This window comes from Mytilus trossulus, unplaced genomic scaffold (genome assembly GCF_036588685.1).
Source record: "Mytilus trossulus isolate FHL-02 unplaced genomic scaffold, PNRI_Mtr1.1.1.hap1 h1tg000122l__unscaffolded, whole genome shotgun sequence".
Classification (NCBI taxonomy): Eukaryota; Metazoa; Mollusca; class Bivalvia; order Mytilida; family Mytilidae; genus Mytilus; species Mytilus trossulus.
Genome location: NW_026963298.1, coordinates 1,598,320 through 1,613,941, shown reverse-complemented (window position 1 = coordinate 1,613,941; position 15,622 = coordinate 1,598,320). Strand labels below are relative to the sequence as shown.

General features: G+C 33.0%; 1 protein-coding gene across 1 annotated transcript in view; it reads left to right on the top strand.

Moving 5' to 3' along the window:
* The window catches only part of LOC134700086 (uncharacterized), a 33,715-nt gene that overhangs the window by 13,310 nt on the left and 4,783 nt on the right, over positions 1-15,622 (top strand). Inside the window, exons 6-12 of the mRNA XM_063561456.1 lie at positions 681-737; positions 1,029-1,050; positions 5,531-5,788; positions 7,213-8,160; positions 8,419-8,525; positions 10,334-11,578; positions 13,222-13,252. Of these exons, the coding sequence (XP_063417526.1) occupies positions 681-737; positions 1,029-1,050; positions 5,531-5,788; positions 7,213-8,160; positions 8,419-8,525; positions 10,334-11,578; positions 13,222-13,252 (2,668 nt within the window). The remainder of the gene's footprint in view (positions 1-680; positions 738-1,028; positions 1,051-5,530; positions 5,789-7,212; positions 8,161-8,418; positions 8,526-10,333; positions 11,579-13,221; positions 13,253-15,622) is intronic.

Here is a 15,622-nt window from a genome sequence, read left to right as displayed (position 1 = left end):
TTTAAATTGATATATTATAATTCATAAATGTATATATTTCAGATAAATTAAACTAATAAGTTCTTACCTAACTGTTATATACCACTAATTGTTAACACAGCCAGGTTTCGGTACCGGTACTATTTGTTTCCAAATAACAAATGTCAAAATATCCAAAAATATGCTTAATCAGGGGGAAAAAAGAAAAAAAGTCAAACGTGAAGCAGTCCTCGATTTCATGTTGAGAAAGAAAGGGTATCCCGATAAATCGCGATAGCCATCTGCCAGTTTCTTTTAAATTTTCTTTATACTCTGTGTTTAACCAAACAGACTGAATTTTCCTTCACCAGTACTCAAACAGATAAACACGACAATAATCGTGGACAACATTTATATTCACGGTTTAATTGACAATTCATTATATATATACAACTGGCTAACGAACGAGGTTTATAATGGTAAATAAATAATAACATATACCTGTTATTTGCTTTTATCGCTATTTTATGCATTTTTCCTTTGATTTGTTTTTTGTGATAATTTTCATATCATGCTACTCGCTTGAAATGGAAAATTATCGCTAGAAACTAAGCATGCACATGCAAATGAAATAATCAAACCGGGGCAAATGTGAGATTGATATATTTTTTCAATCGTCGTAAATGTCAAATGTTTGATTAAAACATATTCTTATGATTCAGGAGCAGACCCCGATGGATAAACCAACCAGCAATAAGAAATTAAGACAGGTATTTAAGGTAATAAATGGATTGTTTTACTTTTGTTAAGATTCTTATGCTTGGCCGTACTAGTGTATATTTCGCCCTTAAAATCTACATATCTGTTTGATAAATAAAGGCAACAGTAGTATACCGCTGTTCAAAACTCATAAATCTATGGACAAAAAACAAAATTGGGGTAACAAAATAAAACATGTGACTGATTCAAAATTATAAAAAAAAATATCTGTGAAGAATGTAAACATTTGATTATGCATTGCTTTAAATATTCAAAACCGACACATACAATTACTTTATGTTGTATTGCAGGATTATAAATCACGCTTGCCTGGTAAGTGTTATGTTAGCTATTTTTTATACGACTGCATTATTATTTGCTTAGTGATATCGAATTCATGACAGAAATAAATAGATAGCCATTATTTTTTTTAGATATTGGTCTCTAGAGTAATATAGTTACGTTTTACTATATTAAAGAGTTCTACTAGTTTTTAAGCTCGTAAAGGAAGCCAAGAGTTGTTGTTAAATAGTCATAATTCCATTAAGCAAAAACCAATCCGTGTCAAAAACTAAACTGAGGGAAACACAGGAACTATAAGAAGAAGAAAACGTAACACACCTGTTTACTTGATAACAAAAATTAAAGATTGATTAACATAATAGTTTGGAAAACTATCAGGTTTGATTAAATACGAACTTCAATAGTATTCAAATCACGCAAAGACGCAAAGACGATGCCTCTCTATGGTCTTAACGAAAAGGTAAAATTACAAAAATACTCAAAGTAAAAATAGCTAAAACACATCATACAAATGGACAACAACTGTCATATACCTAACTTGGAACAAGTATCTGTTTATGTAGAAAATGGTTGATTGAACCTGGTCGTATAGCTAGCTTAACCTCTCACGTGTATGACCATAATATTGACAACGATGCGTTAAAAAAAACAGACACACTAGGTAAAAATGTCAAAATCAGGGGTACAGCAGTCAGTATTGTGTTATCATCTTAATGACTATAACAAAAACATATGTAACAGGGAAGCACAAAAAGGCAAACACAAATTTAACAACCTAATTTTGCTTTTTCACTATACGATTTGTTTTAAATATGTAAAATCCACCCATTTCGTACGACCTTTTTTTTGGCGGCTTCAGACATGTTTGATAAAGGCAATAGTAGTATACCGCTATTCAATATTCATAAAACGATTCAACTTAAACAAATCAGGGTCACAAACCAAACCACTTGAACTATTAGAGAATAAAAAACGGAACAACAGAAACCCTGAACTGCAACAAAAACAAACGCCAACGTACATACAAACGGACCATGTGATAACAACTGTCATATTCCTGAATTGGTACAGGACATTTTAAGAAATAATATTCGGTCGAACCTGGTTTTATTGGTAGCCAACCTCCCGCTTATATGGCAATGTTAAAAAATACCGCTAAAAAGATAACATGGTGTGACTGGAAAATAGTAAAAATAAAGGCAAGAACACTAAGAAAAGGGAAATACATAAACAAACATTACTATAGCACAACCCAACATGCAAATCTCAGAATAACAACGAACACCGAAAATTAATCTATGAAAGAACTCAACTACAGCACAATATAATTATGCACTGTGCGTCACACGAATTTATCAACGACACAAGCAGTGACGTCACATGCAAATTGCCAAAACAAAATTAATATTAATCCCGACAAAAACATGACTTGATATATGTGCCTGTCCTAAGTCAGCTCTTTCAAGTCAATTATTTCATACTTTTCATGTCAGAGCCTTTTTGCCCAACTACATGGTATATAATTTTCTCATTTTAGAATTTCGTACAGGCAATAAAACAAAATTATGTAGAGTATTTAAGGATTATGACCGGGTTAATACTATATGTTACTAGAACACAGCCGCGAGGAAATAGAGTGTATATAAACTGTAAAAAACATTATAACTGGAGAATTCTAGGAGAGGTATCAACAGTCAAAAGTACTTGGGGACTGGGCACATTTTTTTTTGTCCTCCCCCTTTTTTCCAAATACCGATTTTTATTCTTTCTGTTCATCTGAATACTATGAACATACATATATATATATATATACTATAATTACTATACAAAACGGTCACTGATATATTAAAAGTCACCCCAGTAAACTATTGGAATTTATAGTAAATTATAGCAAATTTATACACTTTATTCATATTATATATGGATGTAGTATACAGAAATATTTCCGTGACCGCCGTGGATAGAAAACTATTGGAATTGATAATATATATAAATAGCAAATACACTTTATCTATAGTATATGTATGATCATATAGTATACATAAAAACGCAAAAAAATAATTATTCTGTCCCAAGTACAAGTAAATTATGTTTAATTTCTAAACAGGCCTTTAGGGCAGCGAAAGTCTTTTACATTTCTCAAAAAGTCAGGCCGAAATCGGAAACAATATATGGACGCCTATATTTTCGTTTTCCTAAAAAAATAACCCAAACTGAAATACTTTAAGCAAGGATGATAAATGCTAGAACACACCCGTGAAATCGCGGGCATCCAGAGCGTGGTTGAACGTATGTAAAGTGTAAAAAAACTAATGACTGGAGAATTTCAGGAAAGGTAATAAAAGAAATAGGTACTTGGGGACAGGACAATTGTTTTTTCTAGCCCGGCTCCTAATTGTTTTTCCTCAAAACTCCTATATTTTTTTTCTATTGATTTCAATAATGTTAGCGTTTATCTGTATATTATGAATATACATTACTATAAATAAAGTGTATTTGCTTTTACTATCAACTCTCAATTTACCAACCGATCCACGGCGGTCATTGACATATTATATAGACCCTCTCTATTTACTAAACTCAGTGACTGTCGTGGATAGTAAATTTGAAAATGATAGCAAATAGCAAATACACCTTAATCATAGTCTTTGGTATATACAAAGTACATACAAAACACAAACCGGATGTCTAGTCTGACTTATAATTTCGTGCAATGTCGGAAAAATATCCGGACGCATTTTTTTTTCGTTTTTTTCCAAAAATAACCGAAACTGAATAATAATAAGAATGGATTACAAATGCGACAATACATGGTACCTATAGGACATAGAGGCATGATGATTGATTTATTGCGGAAGGAAGAGATGCGACACACAAAATGAGGTCTTCTCGTTTAATAGTATAGATAATAAAACTAATTTGTTTGTAATCTGCAACACTAGTTTAACTTATATTTCATTTGAATATTATTATTTTAAAAGATCAACTCATCTTCTTATTTATTTATAAATGAATTTCATTAAACTATTCCTGCAATTACAAACTTTTAGAAACTAATAATAAAATCATATTTGTTCTTTCCGTAAAGTTGACAAAAAAGACATTAAAAGTGTCCCCAATATTAGAGTAATTAGAAAATAAACAAATTATCAACATAATTTAAGTTTTGTTATCAATGGGTTTTTATTACTTTTTTATCTATATATATATATGATCAACTTACATTTTCCTTCATTTATTTTGCTATGTGCTCTTAACTGAAAAGATTCAGTTGTTCGGCTTATGGAAGGGAACAATTCTTATACCAAAAAAGGAGAACGAAAGATACAAAAGGGACAGTAAAACTCATAAATCTAAAATAAACTGACAACGCCATGGCTAAAAATGAAAAAAGACAAACAGACAAACAATAGTACAAATGACACAACATAGAAAACTTAAGAATAAACAACACGAACCCCATATGTAATAGTCTGACAATTAAGTATAACCACGATTGGACTCAAACAGTAAGATTATCAGGTGGTAACAATTTATTCTCAAACCAATCTAACAATGGTAAAAAGCTCAAAGTACAAATAAAATACGATTTTACAATATGTTGAATTAATGTTATCATAAGGAAATGTCAAAAAATATAGTCTGTTGAATGCTAGAAATTGTCATACTTTCAAGAACTGTTAAATTTCCAGTATTTCATGATGTTTAACCTTCTTATCAAGTTAAGGATGAATAATCCCCCTAAACTGGAATACATAAACTGATAAAGAATATAAACAAACGAATTATATAAATTGAAGAATGGTGTAACAGAATACATTAACTAAACGAAAATATATACCATGTGTTGAACAAAAGGCTATATAATAGCAATTACAATGAATAAATGCACAACATGACCTATACCAGATACCAAATAATAACCAATATGTTTTAAAGGATAAAGGATACTATATACCATATTGTAAAAGAACGATATGCTACTGAGATGCGTACCAAACGATGGACGAGCAATGCCTCACCAGTTTACGAACAATTCAAATGACAATTTAATTTATAGGCACTGCCATTTTAGTTCTTGTTTTAATTTGCATTCAATCAATCTGTGTTATATGTTGTGATTATTGTTTCTCTTTCCATCATTTTCATTTTAAAACTAACCATGCTTACATATTTAATTAGGTTGTCGATTTTCGATTGCCTATTTAGTATTTTATATGTTTTTATTAAGTTTTCGGCAAGTATACCTGGCATACGAGTTTTTTGGGCAACAGGTCAATTTGGGACATGAATATATTTAGTAAGAAAAAAAATTATTGTTTATTTCCCAAAGAACATACACGCAAATCGAACAGCAATAACACACAATGCATGGGTCGTTGCTTTGGTAAAAAAAAGTACATACAATATAATGGTGAAATACTTGCAGAAAATACACCAACACTTCTAAGCCAATATGTAGATCGTTTTATAGTACATGTGACCTTAGGGTTATTATTCGAAATTCCAGGTCTTCCAATTGAAATTCAAAAGCTAGACAAAAAATCTGCGCAAGTTTTTTCCAGTCTGTTGGGAGAAGAAAGTTATCCACACTTTGAATCAAGAGTAATGTTAGCTGGAGAACAGGGCACAGGAAAGACAACTATAGCGAGGTATCTTGTTGGTAAACGGCCAACGCGATTCAGGATGTCAACAGATGGGATAGAATTATACAATGGTCTTTCATATATGGACATTGAAAAGAAGGAATGGCTTGGTGGAGAGCAAGGTAATGCTTTAAACAAAATGAAATGATTCGGGCAAAAAATGAGTGTTATATTTAACGTACAGTTCATCTTCTAATATGATTCACGTTCTGTCAAGACGATCACGAATTATTTCCAATGGAAAGTGCTGAAAAAATACAAAAAAGTTCAATATGTAAGATATCTTGTTCAAAGAAGATCATTACTCTTACTTTATAAACATATGCTTTACTGTTTCTTTCCCTTTGTTCATATATTGTTCGGCGATATATAACCCTTATAAAACAAAAACACAGACATGACTTGGTAGAGTATAAATACATTCCTCTTCAATAAAAACGTGAAAGACACTAATTACACATACGAGAGTATTCGTAGCTGTTCAAAGCCAATAACAACTAATAGAATACAATGACTAGGACTAAACTTTGCATAAGTTTCTTTAGTAAATTTGGAGGATTCTTCATCTCTTAACGAAAGTGTATCATCAAGACAACGATAAGTCTTCTTTAATTGATCAATTCAATAAAAATTTAACATTTTTTTACTGAGTTTGGCCATCAAATGTGATTCATAAAAGGTTATAAGCAAATCTGCTATTCTATAGATTATTCACATTGCGAGTTGATAGGGGCAGAGGCACGTTTTAGTTACGATGTCGGCGCACCTTGTTTCACTCATTTAAGAATCCATCCAATTCTCTTTTGTATGTGTTACTTTCATTTGACTTCTTATAATATTTGAAACATTTTAACATCGATACTACTGTTGTGATAATTTGTTCTAATTGTTCAACATGTTTGGCTTTTTTCAACTTTATAATTTACTGTTACTTCCGTTATGCTACTTGGACAGTTCACTTACAGAATTCTTTTTTCATGTTTAAACGTTAAGGCATCAGACTTTTATTTATAAAATTGTGTTGACACATGTCTAAGGTTCCAAGTTTCACAGGTATTTACCAACACCACAGTCCTGTATAATACAGTTACTGCCAATCAACGTTCAAACACAACTGTTAGAGACTTGTTATCCAGTGACGACAACCCATAAGTGTACCCCTAGTTTTCACATACCAATATCGCTTTTTTTATTTTATTGATTTGCATCAACAATATATCAATCATCCTCAAGATTATTTTCGTCTTCCCTTTCGTATTAATTATATAGCATTGCTTATTTACAAATATAGACGCATTTCACAAGTTAGTCTCATAACATTTGTTATGTGAGGTATAAGGCATCAACATAGTTTGTAATTGCATTTTTTTTACAGTTACCAAACATATTGAGCATTGTCGTAAAACCAAGAATTGACGATGTCATAATATAGTGCATACGTATACAAATACATAATTGCTTCATGTTTTTCAAGTTGGTACATGTATGTTGAACTTTGCCGACACATTCCATGTATAATGAATAGTTTCAATAATTTCTAAAACAGATTTTTCCCTGGAAGAAATCACCGTTAGCAGATCCCTTTTACAAGAAGACAAAAGAAAAAAGAATATTAAGTTACAAGATAGATCGTCAACCAGTCAAGATTTATCATGTATGACGGAGGACGCATCAATACGGGATAGCGAAGATGATATCAATTATAAATCAAATGAATCAACATCGTCAAATGCCTCTTCATCCACTCAAAGCTCCGTGACAACATATCAAAATGTCAAAACCCTGCCAGAGCATCACTTTAAAACTTTACTGGATGATGCTGGAGGTACGGGTATACATATAAACAAGAAATCACCAGGTCATGATTCAGGACAGATATCGGAAATACAAGACAAAGACGATGCCATTGAGACAGCTGTGCTAGCTAAACTCTCTAGTTCAGAACGGCAATCAGAGAGCTTAGTTGTTGGTGGAAACATTGCAGTTGACTCTGTCAATATAAATAAACGAGTAGCACAAAATTATTCAACTGGAAAAGAAAATACTGATGCTGCGAATGATAAACAAATATTTGAAGCTTCGTTTGATAAATTAACACCACGGAACGATTCCCATGATGCTTCTATAGCATGTATAGAGTCAGGTTTCGCTGGTGATTTGCATATAGAAACTGTTACTGAACGTGGAGTTATCAGAAAGCTAAAACGATTCTTTGGTATTACCAAACAAGTCAAAGAAGTTAAAGTGTCTATAACTAAGGAAAAATTGTTAGAGAAGTCCTCTAAAGTCGGAAAAAAGAAGTTACACAAGAAAAATATAGCACCTATTATAATCTGGGATTTTGGTGGGCAGGATGTTTTCTATTCAACTCATCAGACATTTCTGACATACAGAGCTATATACATAATTGTATTGGATGGAAGTAGAAAACTTGATGATCCCTGTCCGTTTGAACAGTACCTTCCAGGAAAGAGTGGACATAAAACCTCAAGAGGTATGTATAAACATACATACGTTTGAAATACACACTGTTGTGAAACAAAAGTAAACAAGATAAACTATATTTCATAATATGATAAAATCAATATTTCTGTTAATTTAAACACCCTCAAATGTATGTCTATTATTGCAAGAATTAGCACTCAATTACTTTATTCAGCAGACAGTATATTTCGTAGAGAACATCTACATTGACATGACTTTAATACCTTCCCCCTATGTATTCTACATGTTTTCCTGTTTATTATTACAGATTATCTGCTATTCTGGATCAACACCATTGTAACATACTGTAAAGGAAGTATCCAGGGGTTTCCTAAAATTATGGTTCTTTTAACTCACAAAGATCAGGTATCCCCTGTAAGTATGTTGTATCACATGTTCTGCATTTGAATGATTGACTGTTTCGATATAACCAAACAAATGCCAAATAGGTCCATATCTATGTTGTTTTATATATATATATAGGACCTCTTACAGTACAAACGGAAGAGGCGCAGCAAAATAGTCCCGTTTGTTCTTACATACAATCCAGCCTTTAATAACCTTTCACGTTTGATCCGTGCCAATTGGCAAACTATTGCCAAACACCCTAAATTATCCAAGATCTTTCCCAATCCTCCTGTCTTAGCTTTTCGGAGACCAGCAAGTCTGAAAAAATTATTTGTTAGAGCTGACTTCTCCTCAAATAAAAGCTGTTCAATTGCAGGATGGTGCAAGTCATGTGGTAACAGACGTTGCCTGACTTGTCAACAAATACTGAATACTCAAGCATTCACTTGTCACTCGACTGGGTCTGTGTACACTATATATTGCAATGTAACTTGCAAAACCCGGAATGTTGTATACCTCCTTCAATGTCGATGTGGCATGCAGTATGTTGGCGAGACAGAGCAGCCATTTAACAAACGCATGAATGGTCATCGAAGTGATACACTTGCAAGCCCGACCTACCGGTAAGTCGTCATTTGAGATCACCTGGACACACACAAGCTGATCTCAAAAACCTTACCATCACGATCATAGACCACAACGAGGGTTTGTCGAAGGTCGACAGAGTCGCTCGGGAAAGATTTTGGATAAGAAAGTTACGGACAGTCTCTCCAGAGGGTATAAATGAAAAAACATAGAACGAGTCCCTCATTTTCCTGTGACTACCTGTTTCAAACAACGCCGGATTTAGTACTGGCTTTACAGTTCGAAATTATTTTTAAAATAACAGTTTAAATTACAGGTTTTCATTGATTCGGGATGATGTATAAGTACGTTGCCACGTTCAATTATTTTACCTCATTATACAAAACTTATTTTTTCAATCATTATTACACTGATATTCGTTTGGGAGGCTTAAATATGTAGTTTCTGTTGTAATTGCCCTACCGTTGTCTAATTTATATCATCCTGGATCGGTTAGGACATTTTTGATTTTTTTGTTTGAGGACTGCCCTCAATGCAGTTATAACATCTCAACTGTCACAACCTTTGGAAATCTAGAGTTGTGCCATTTCACATCGTAAATAACTATTTTTATTTTTGGCATATTTCTGTAGTCTTTGCGGTGTGTTTGGAAATTTTAAAATTGTTCCAGCGTTCGCTTAAATTGTATAAATCAAGATTTTGATAGAGTCTCAATTTGAATTGACATGATTCATTTGTCATTGTGCAATTACCGAAGAAGGATATCTGTTATCCGAAATATCTAATATTTGTATATTTTATAGTTATTTAATGGTGATGTTGTACCCTTTTTGACTTATATATATATATATATATATACAACTCGTCTAAACATCAACCCAACAATGTTAGATCTGTAAATTTGCTTTTGCAAATTTTTGGTTCTTCCCTCGCCGGGATTCGAACCCATGCTACTGTGATATCGTGACACCAAATCGCCTGCACTGCAGCCGTCCCGCTAGACCACACGACCACCTGGGCTCTCTTATATATATATATTATATATATTGTGTTTTATAAGAAACACACAATAACCATACATATAGCCCTGTACCTCAATTCGACAGACTACTGTTTCGACAGACTACTGTTTTGTCTATATATAGCCGGTGTCTAGAGAACGGTTACAAGCATATTAGGTCTATACTTTGTAAAAACTTTTATATAAGATACACACCATCGTTACGTATGTATATTCGTATTCTTTTCAGAGTGAGGTTGAACAAAGACGACATGACATATTTGAAGAAATCTACAAGATGTTTCACAAAACGCCATTGATGAAACAATTGGTGATTGATGATGCAATATTTGTAAACGCTAAAGACAAATATGACCCCGAAATGGAGAAGATAAAGACCGCCATCATCAGGGAATCTGAGACGCAGCCAACATGGGGCGAATCTCTCCCAAAATGCTTTATCCCTTTAGAGTTAGAATTTGCATCACTAATCAGACGAAATATTTCTCTAATTACGCTAGACCATCTAGAGAAAATAAACTCTATGCAGCCTATTAGAACGTTGTCAAAATCTGAGTTGAAGGTATTTCTGAAATTTCAACATTCAATTGGAAAGTTATTATACTTTGATGAACATAAATTGGCAGACCGTATTATTTTGTCTCCCACACTTCTCATCGATGCATTTAAATCAATTGTTACAGATAGGCGCTTTTGTGAGGGAGACAAGAAACGAGAGGAAATATGGGATGCAATGGGCAAGAAAGGGGTGGTATCAAAACAAGCAATAGAGAGCGTTTGGAAGGGAAAGAAATATGCAATATTTTACAAAGACAAAGATTATCTATTAAATGTCATGACCTATCTGGATATATTGGTCGAACCAAAGAGATATGGTTCTGATCACAAACGTATCACTGCTGATTTCTACTATGTTGCAAGTATGGTTCGAGCTATAGATGAATCTGGGTACCTTCAATCTGCTGACATCACCAAACGAAATATTGCTATAGCCTTTCTTTCGTCTTCAATGATGATACCTCCAGCATTATCATTCAGATTTATCAGTTACTGTTTGCATGTTTGGGCGGTGAAGACCTATGGAGAGACCAACAGGGACATGCTGTTCCATAGGTCAGGGGTTTTCACTGTTGATCCTTATGTTGATATGTATGTTCTCTGTGAAGATGAGAGGATTGTTGTACGTCTCGTCCATGCTGAAACAAACACACTTATAATGAGGGATATGGCGTCCAGCGTAAACGAATGTTTGGTATCTGCCTTGGAAAAAATCAGTCAGTTGTATATCAAAACAAGTAGCGATGAGAGTCAACACATTGATGCGTCCTTTATCACCAGCATATGTTGTAACTCACCAGATAATCCATGTACCCTACCGTTACCAAGATTAGCAAACATTGACAACATCTGGACATGTCCGTCTCATGGTATTGAACACAACATACATACAATCACATCGTGGTTTGCAAGAAAGGTATTAACAAATAAGTTGAAAAGTGTTGGCGGTCCAATTTATAAATTTGATTTTGCAAAATTGATTGGAAACGGAAAAAACTTACATCCTAATATTCGATTTTTTTTCTTCAAATTTAGACTTGTGTGAATGCAAAATAAGAAATGGACAGCCAGTGTTATAAATATAAAACGAGTCATATGCAAGGAGCATGAGCAATGTAAGCTTCTTTTTGTGACATGCGCGTCGTGCTTCTATTGCGGTTTTCATGGTTTGTCTTAAATCTGAAACTTAATAATATAGGAAAACAAAAGTATGTAAAATTGTGTGTTTCATACCAAAATGAGATACAAAAACAAACATTTGCAATAGCCAATTAAGGAACACACAGACATAATAAATTATAATAGAAATTTAATGATTATAAGATACCTTGGTTGATTATATTTTTTTTATAATTTATTGTCTTTATTGTAATAAATAGACTAGCACACTATGTATGAACAAAGGTATACAGAATGGCATATTTACACAAAGAAAGTATTTAATAAAACAACAATTGAATATATATGATGGTGCAACAATAGGTTGAAAATGGAGAATTATCTTATAGCATTGGAATCTTATTTGTTCTTGCAACATATATAAGTGGTGTTTCTGTAATAGGGGCCCAGAGACTCCAGTTTTTGTTATATTCCTCTTCAGAGAGGTTTTTAAATGAAATGTATTTTTTTATGTACAAGTGTTCCTTTAAATAGTTTTTTAAAGCATTAAAATTTGGAAGAACTTCTTGTAGTGTTGTTCAGTAAATATATTATTTTGAAAGTAGATTAATCCTATTTTTAACAAAATTAAATTTCACATTTTCGTAGCTACCAAATAGAATAATCATAATATTCAATAGTTGTCATTTCAAAAATCCAGAGGTTTAGTGCATTGCAGAGACTGGCGACCATCGGACAGCTCCAAAATTAATGTGCTATGGTCTCTGGTCCTTCTTTACAAAATGTACATATGTTGCTGCTATTTATTTTCATCTTGTAAAGTAGTGAATTAGTTCCCAAAATGCTATGGATAAAAAAAAGCTTAGTGCTTTTAGTATATTTGGTACACGAAGTATTTTTTTTCCAGTTAATACATGTACCAGTCATCTCCCATTTTTCCATTCCTCCTTTGCAGCAAAAGTAATATATTTCTCATCCAATACTTTGTACATGTCCTTTGGACCTCTTTGGATTACAAAAAAAGATACTTATATTAAAATGTAGTATTGCTTTACTTCAATATTGATCGTGTTTAACCACTCAGTTAGCGGATGTGCTATTCCATAATAATGTAAAATATTTAGCCTAAATTGATATAATTGTTGGAAATTTTGAAATGAAATAACTTTGCCCTGGTAATCTCACAAGTCTTGCATTGTCCAAATTCAAGCACTTGTCCAATCTTTATAGTAGACTTTTAAACCACCAATTTAAATGTTTCCTCTCTACCATAAAGAATAGGCATACGTTATCATTTCATCAATACATCTTGGTTTTCTAATTTGATTAATTTTTGATTGATTATCTAAATAAACTGATTACATTTGAAGTTATAAATCCTCGTGTAAGTAATATGATGTAATGTAAAACACAAAATAACCTATTGTCCCTTTTTCTAAGGATCAAGAAGATTGTGAACCAGGGTGCCCAGGTAATGTATGCTTAGTCGATAACAAAGAATTATGTAGTCTGTATTTTCGTCCTACCTTTGTGTAACGCATACTAATATAAAGATAAATATTTCTGTCTACTAGAGATGACAAGGATATTGACAAACGAACGTACGAAAGCGTAACTTGACGAATCGTACTAAGCGGGAGCGGCCGTTTATATATATCAATAACTTAATCCAACATAAAATCTTCGAAGTAACAGAAATTGCATGGTTCTGCATGTAGTTTAAAGAAAAATTACCTGTTTATTAGATTACTCCAAGCATTACTAATTTAATATTTGCTACAATAGAAAAGGGTGCACTCGATATTCAAGACTCTGTTTTAAAATTTGATGTCCCAAAAGTGTTCTTCGGGGGTATAAAAGGGTGAAAGCATAGATATCAAAGTTTATCATATTGATATAATTCATTTTTAATTTTAAATCTTGTTTTCTTTTCCGAAATATATCTATCTTCGTTGGCTTATACCCCCCTGACAAGCAAGATTAGGCTGATTACATGGAACCCTGATCAAATTAAAGAAATACATTCCTAAATTATTATTTTTTAAATATTTTGCATGTCGTAAAAAGGGGATGCTACAAAAATAGATATTATATATTACTAGTGTATTGATACTTTTAATAATCAAATTGCATTTGCATCTCTTATGGTTATTACATTTTCCGTTCATTTGAATATAAATGAGTGTACAGACTGTTATTATCCAATATACCACATCATAGGAGGTGCATACTGGTGAGGGTTCAATCTTTGAGTACTAAGGGATATAACCCTAGAAAAAATGGACCAGATCATCTAACCCACGCACACAGATGGATCTAAAGTTTGTTCCAACTGGCTGAGTATCACATTATGGCATGAAAAATAAAATAATCACACAATATAAATGAAACATCATTTTGAAATAATGGTTTACACATTCTTAAGACAATTACATTTTGTGACATTTGTCCAACTGCTATGGCTTCATGTGAAAATCGACAATTTAGGACAAAGCTCATTTTTTTTTTTATTATTGTTAACATGTAATTACCGGAAATTTAGTTATTTTGTACCAATTGTCATGATTGTTCTACACTAAATCAATAGGTATATTACTAAACGAAATCCTTCCACATTTCAAACGCCAAAAATAATGACCTATAGACTTGAAAGGCTTTTTTTTTCGCCGAAACTCCAAAGTCAAGACCAGTTACTTTGGGAAAACTGATGGACTGCAATAAAATTCCTTCATGTAGGTGTTTAAACGAGGTCATACCGATTCACCAACTTTCAGGTGTATCTGAAATAAATTTTAAGGAGTTGCGATGCTAAGGTTTATATTGAAAAGAATAAAATTTCAAAGTGCACTAACACGTATAAAATATTTTCCCAAAGTTACTGGTCTTTGAAACTTTGGAGTATCTGTGACAAGGTGCATAATATATACAGTCAAACTTTTCAATTCCAAAGTCACTCTAAGAGATCTCAATGAACGGGAGCATCCTATCTACATTGAAGTTTCACATCATTGTCAAGAGCTGTATAAAATTAAGACAAACTACACAGGCAGTTGGAAGGGACAAACAGATACACAAACTGACAAACACACGCGGCGGGGCGATTCCTATCCTGTATACACAAAACTTCGTTTGCATGGAGGGAGGGGTTTACAATATACGAATGACATACACTTGTACTCCATGCCTCAACCGCACTTTCTGATTTTGAATCGTTTGTTGTATTTCCGTTAGTTCTACCATTGGTGTCCAGGATCATAACTAAAATTCTTAAACGAAATTTCCTTCCACGAGGACCATTTCAACAAAACTACATTGGCTAGAGGTATAAGGTAATGTTGACATCTCACAAAACATGCATGTTTGCGCCTGTCCCAAGTCTCTGGCCTTTGTTAGTCGTGTATGTATTTTTTTAATTTTAGTTCATTTGTATTAGTTGGAGTCTAGTATGACGTCCATTTTTACTGAACTAGTGCATAATTTTATTGAGGAACCAGCTGAGGCCCACCTCCGAAAGCGGGATTTCTCGTGGAGTTGAAGACCTTTGGTGGCCTTCGGCTGTAATCTCCTTTTGGTCGGGTTATTGTCTTTTTGACATATTCCCCATTTCCATTCTGAATTTTATTCAGAAATAAATTTTGTAATTTTGTAACAGCGGTCCAGGTTTTTGCCTAATGGTGAAAGGAGAATATGTCAGGAAATCACAATAAGACTTGCAATTTCAAGGGACCATTTTGTTTATATTTTGTATTGTTATTTTGTGATAATTTTATCAGAATTACAGCCGAATGCATTGAGTGTGTATGTAAAGATATGTCAGAGGTTGACAGATATGATAAAAGAC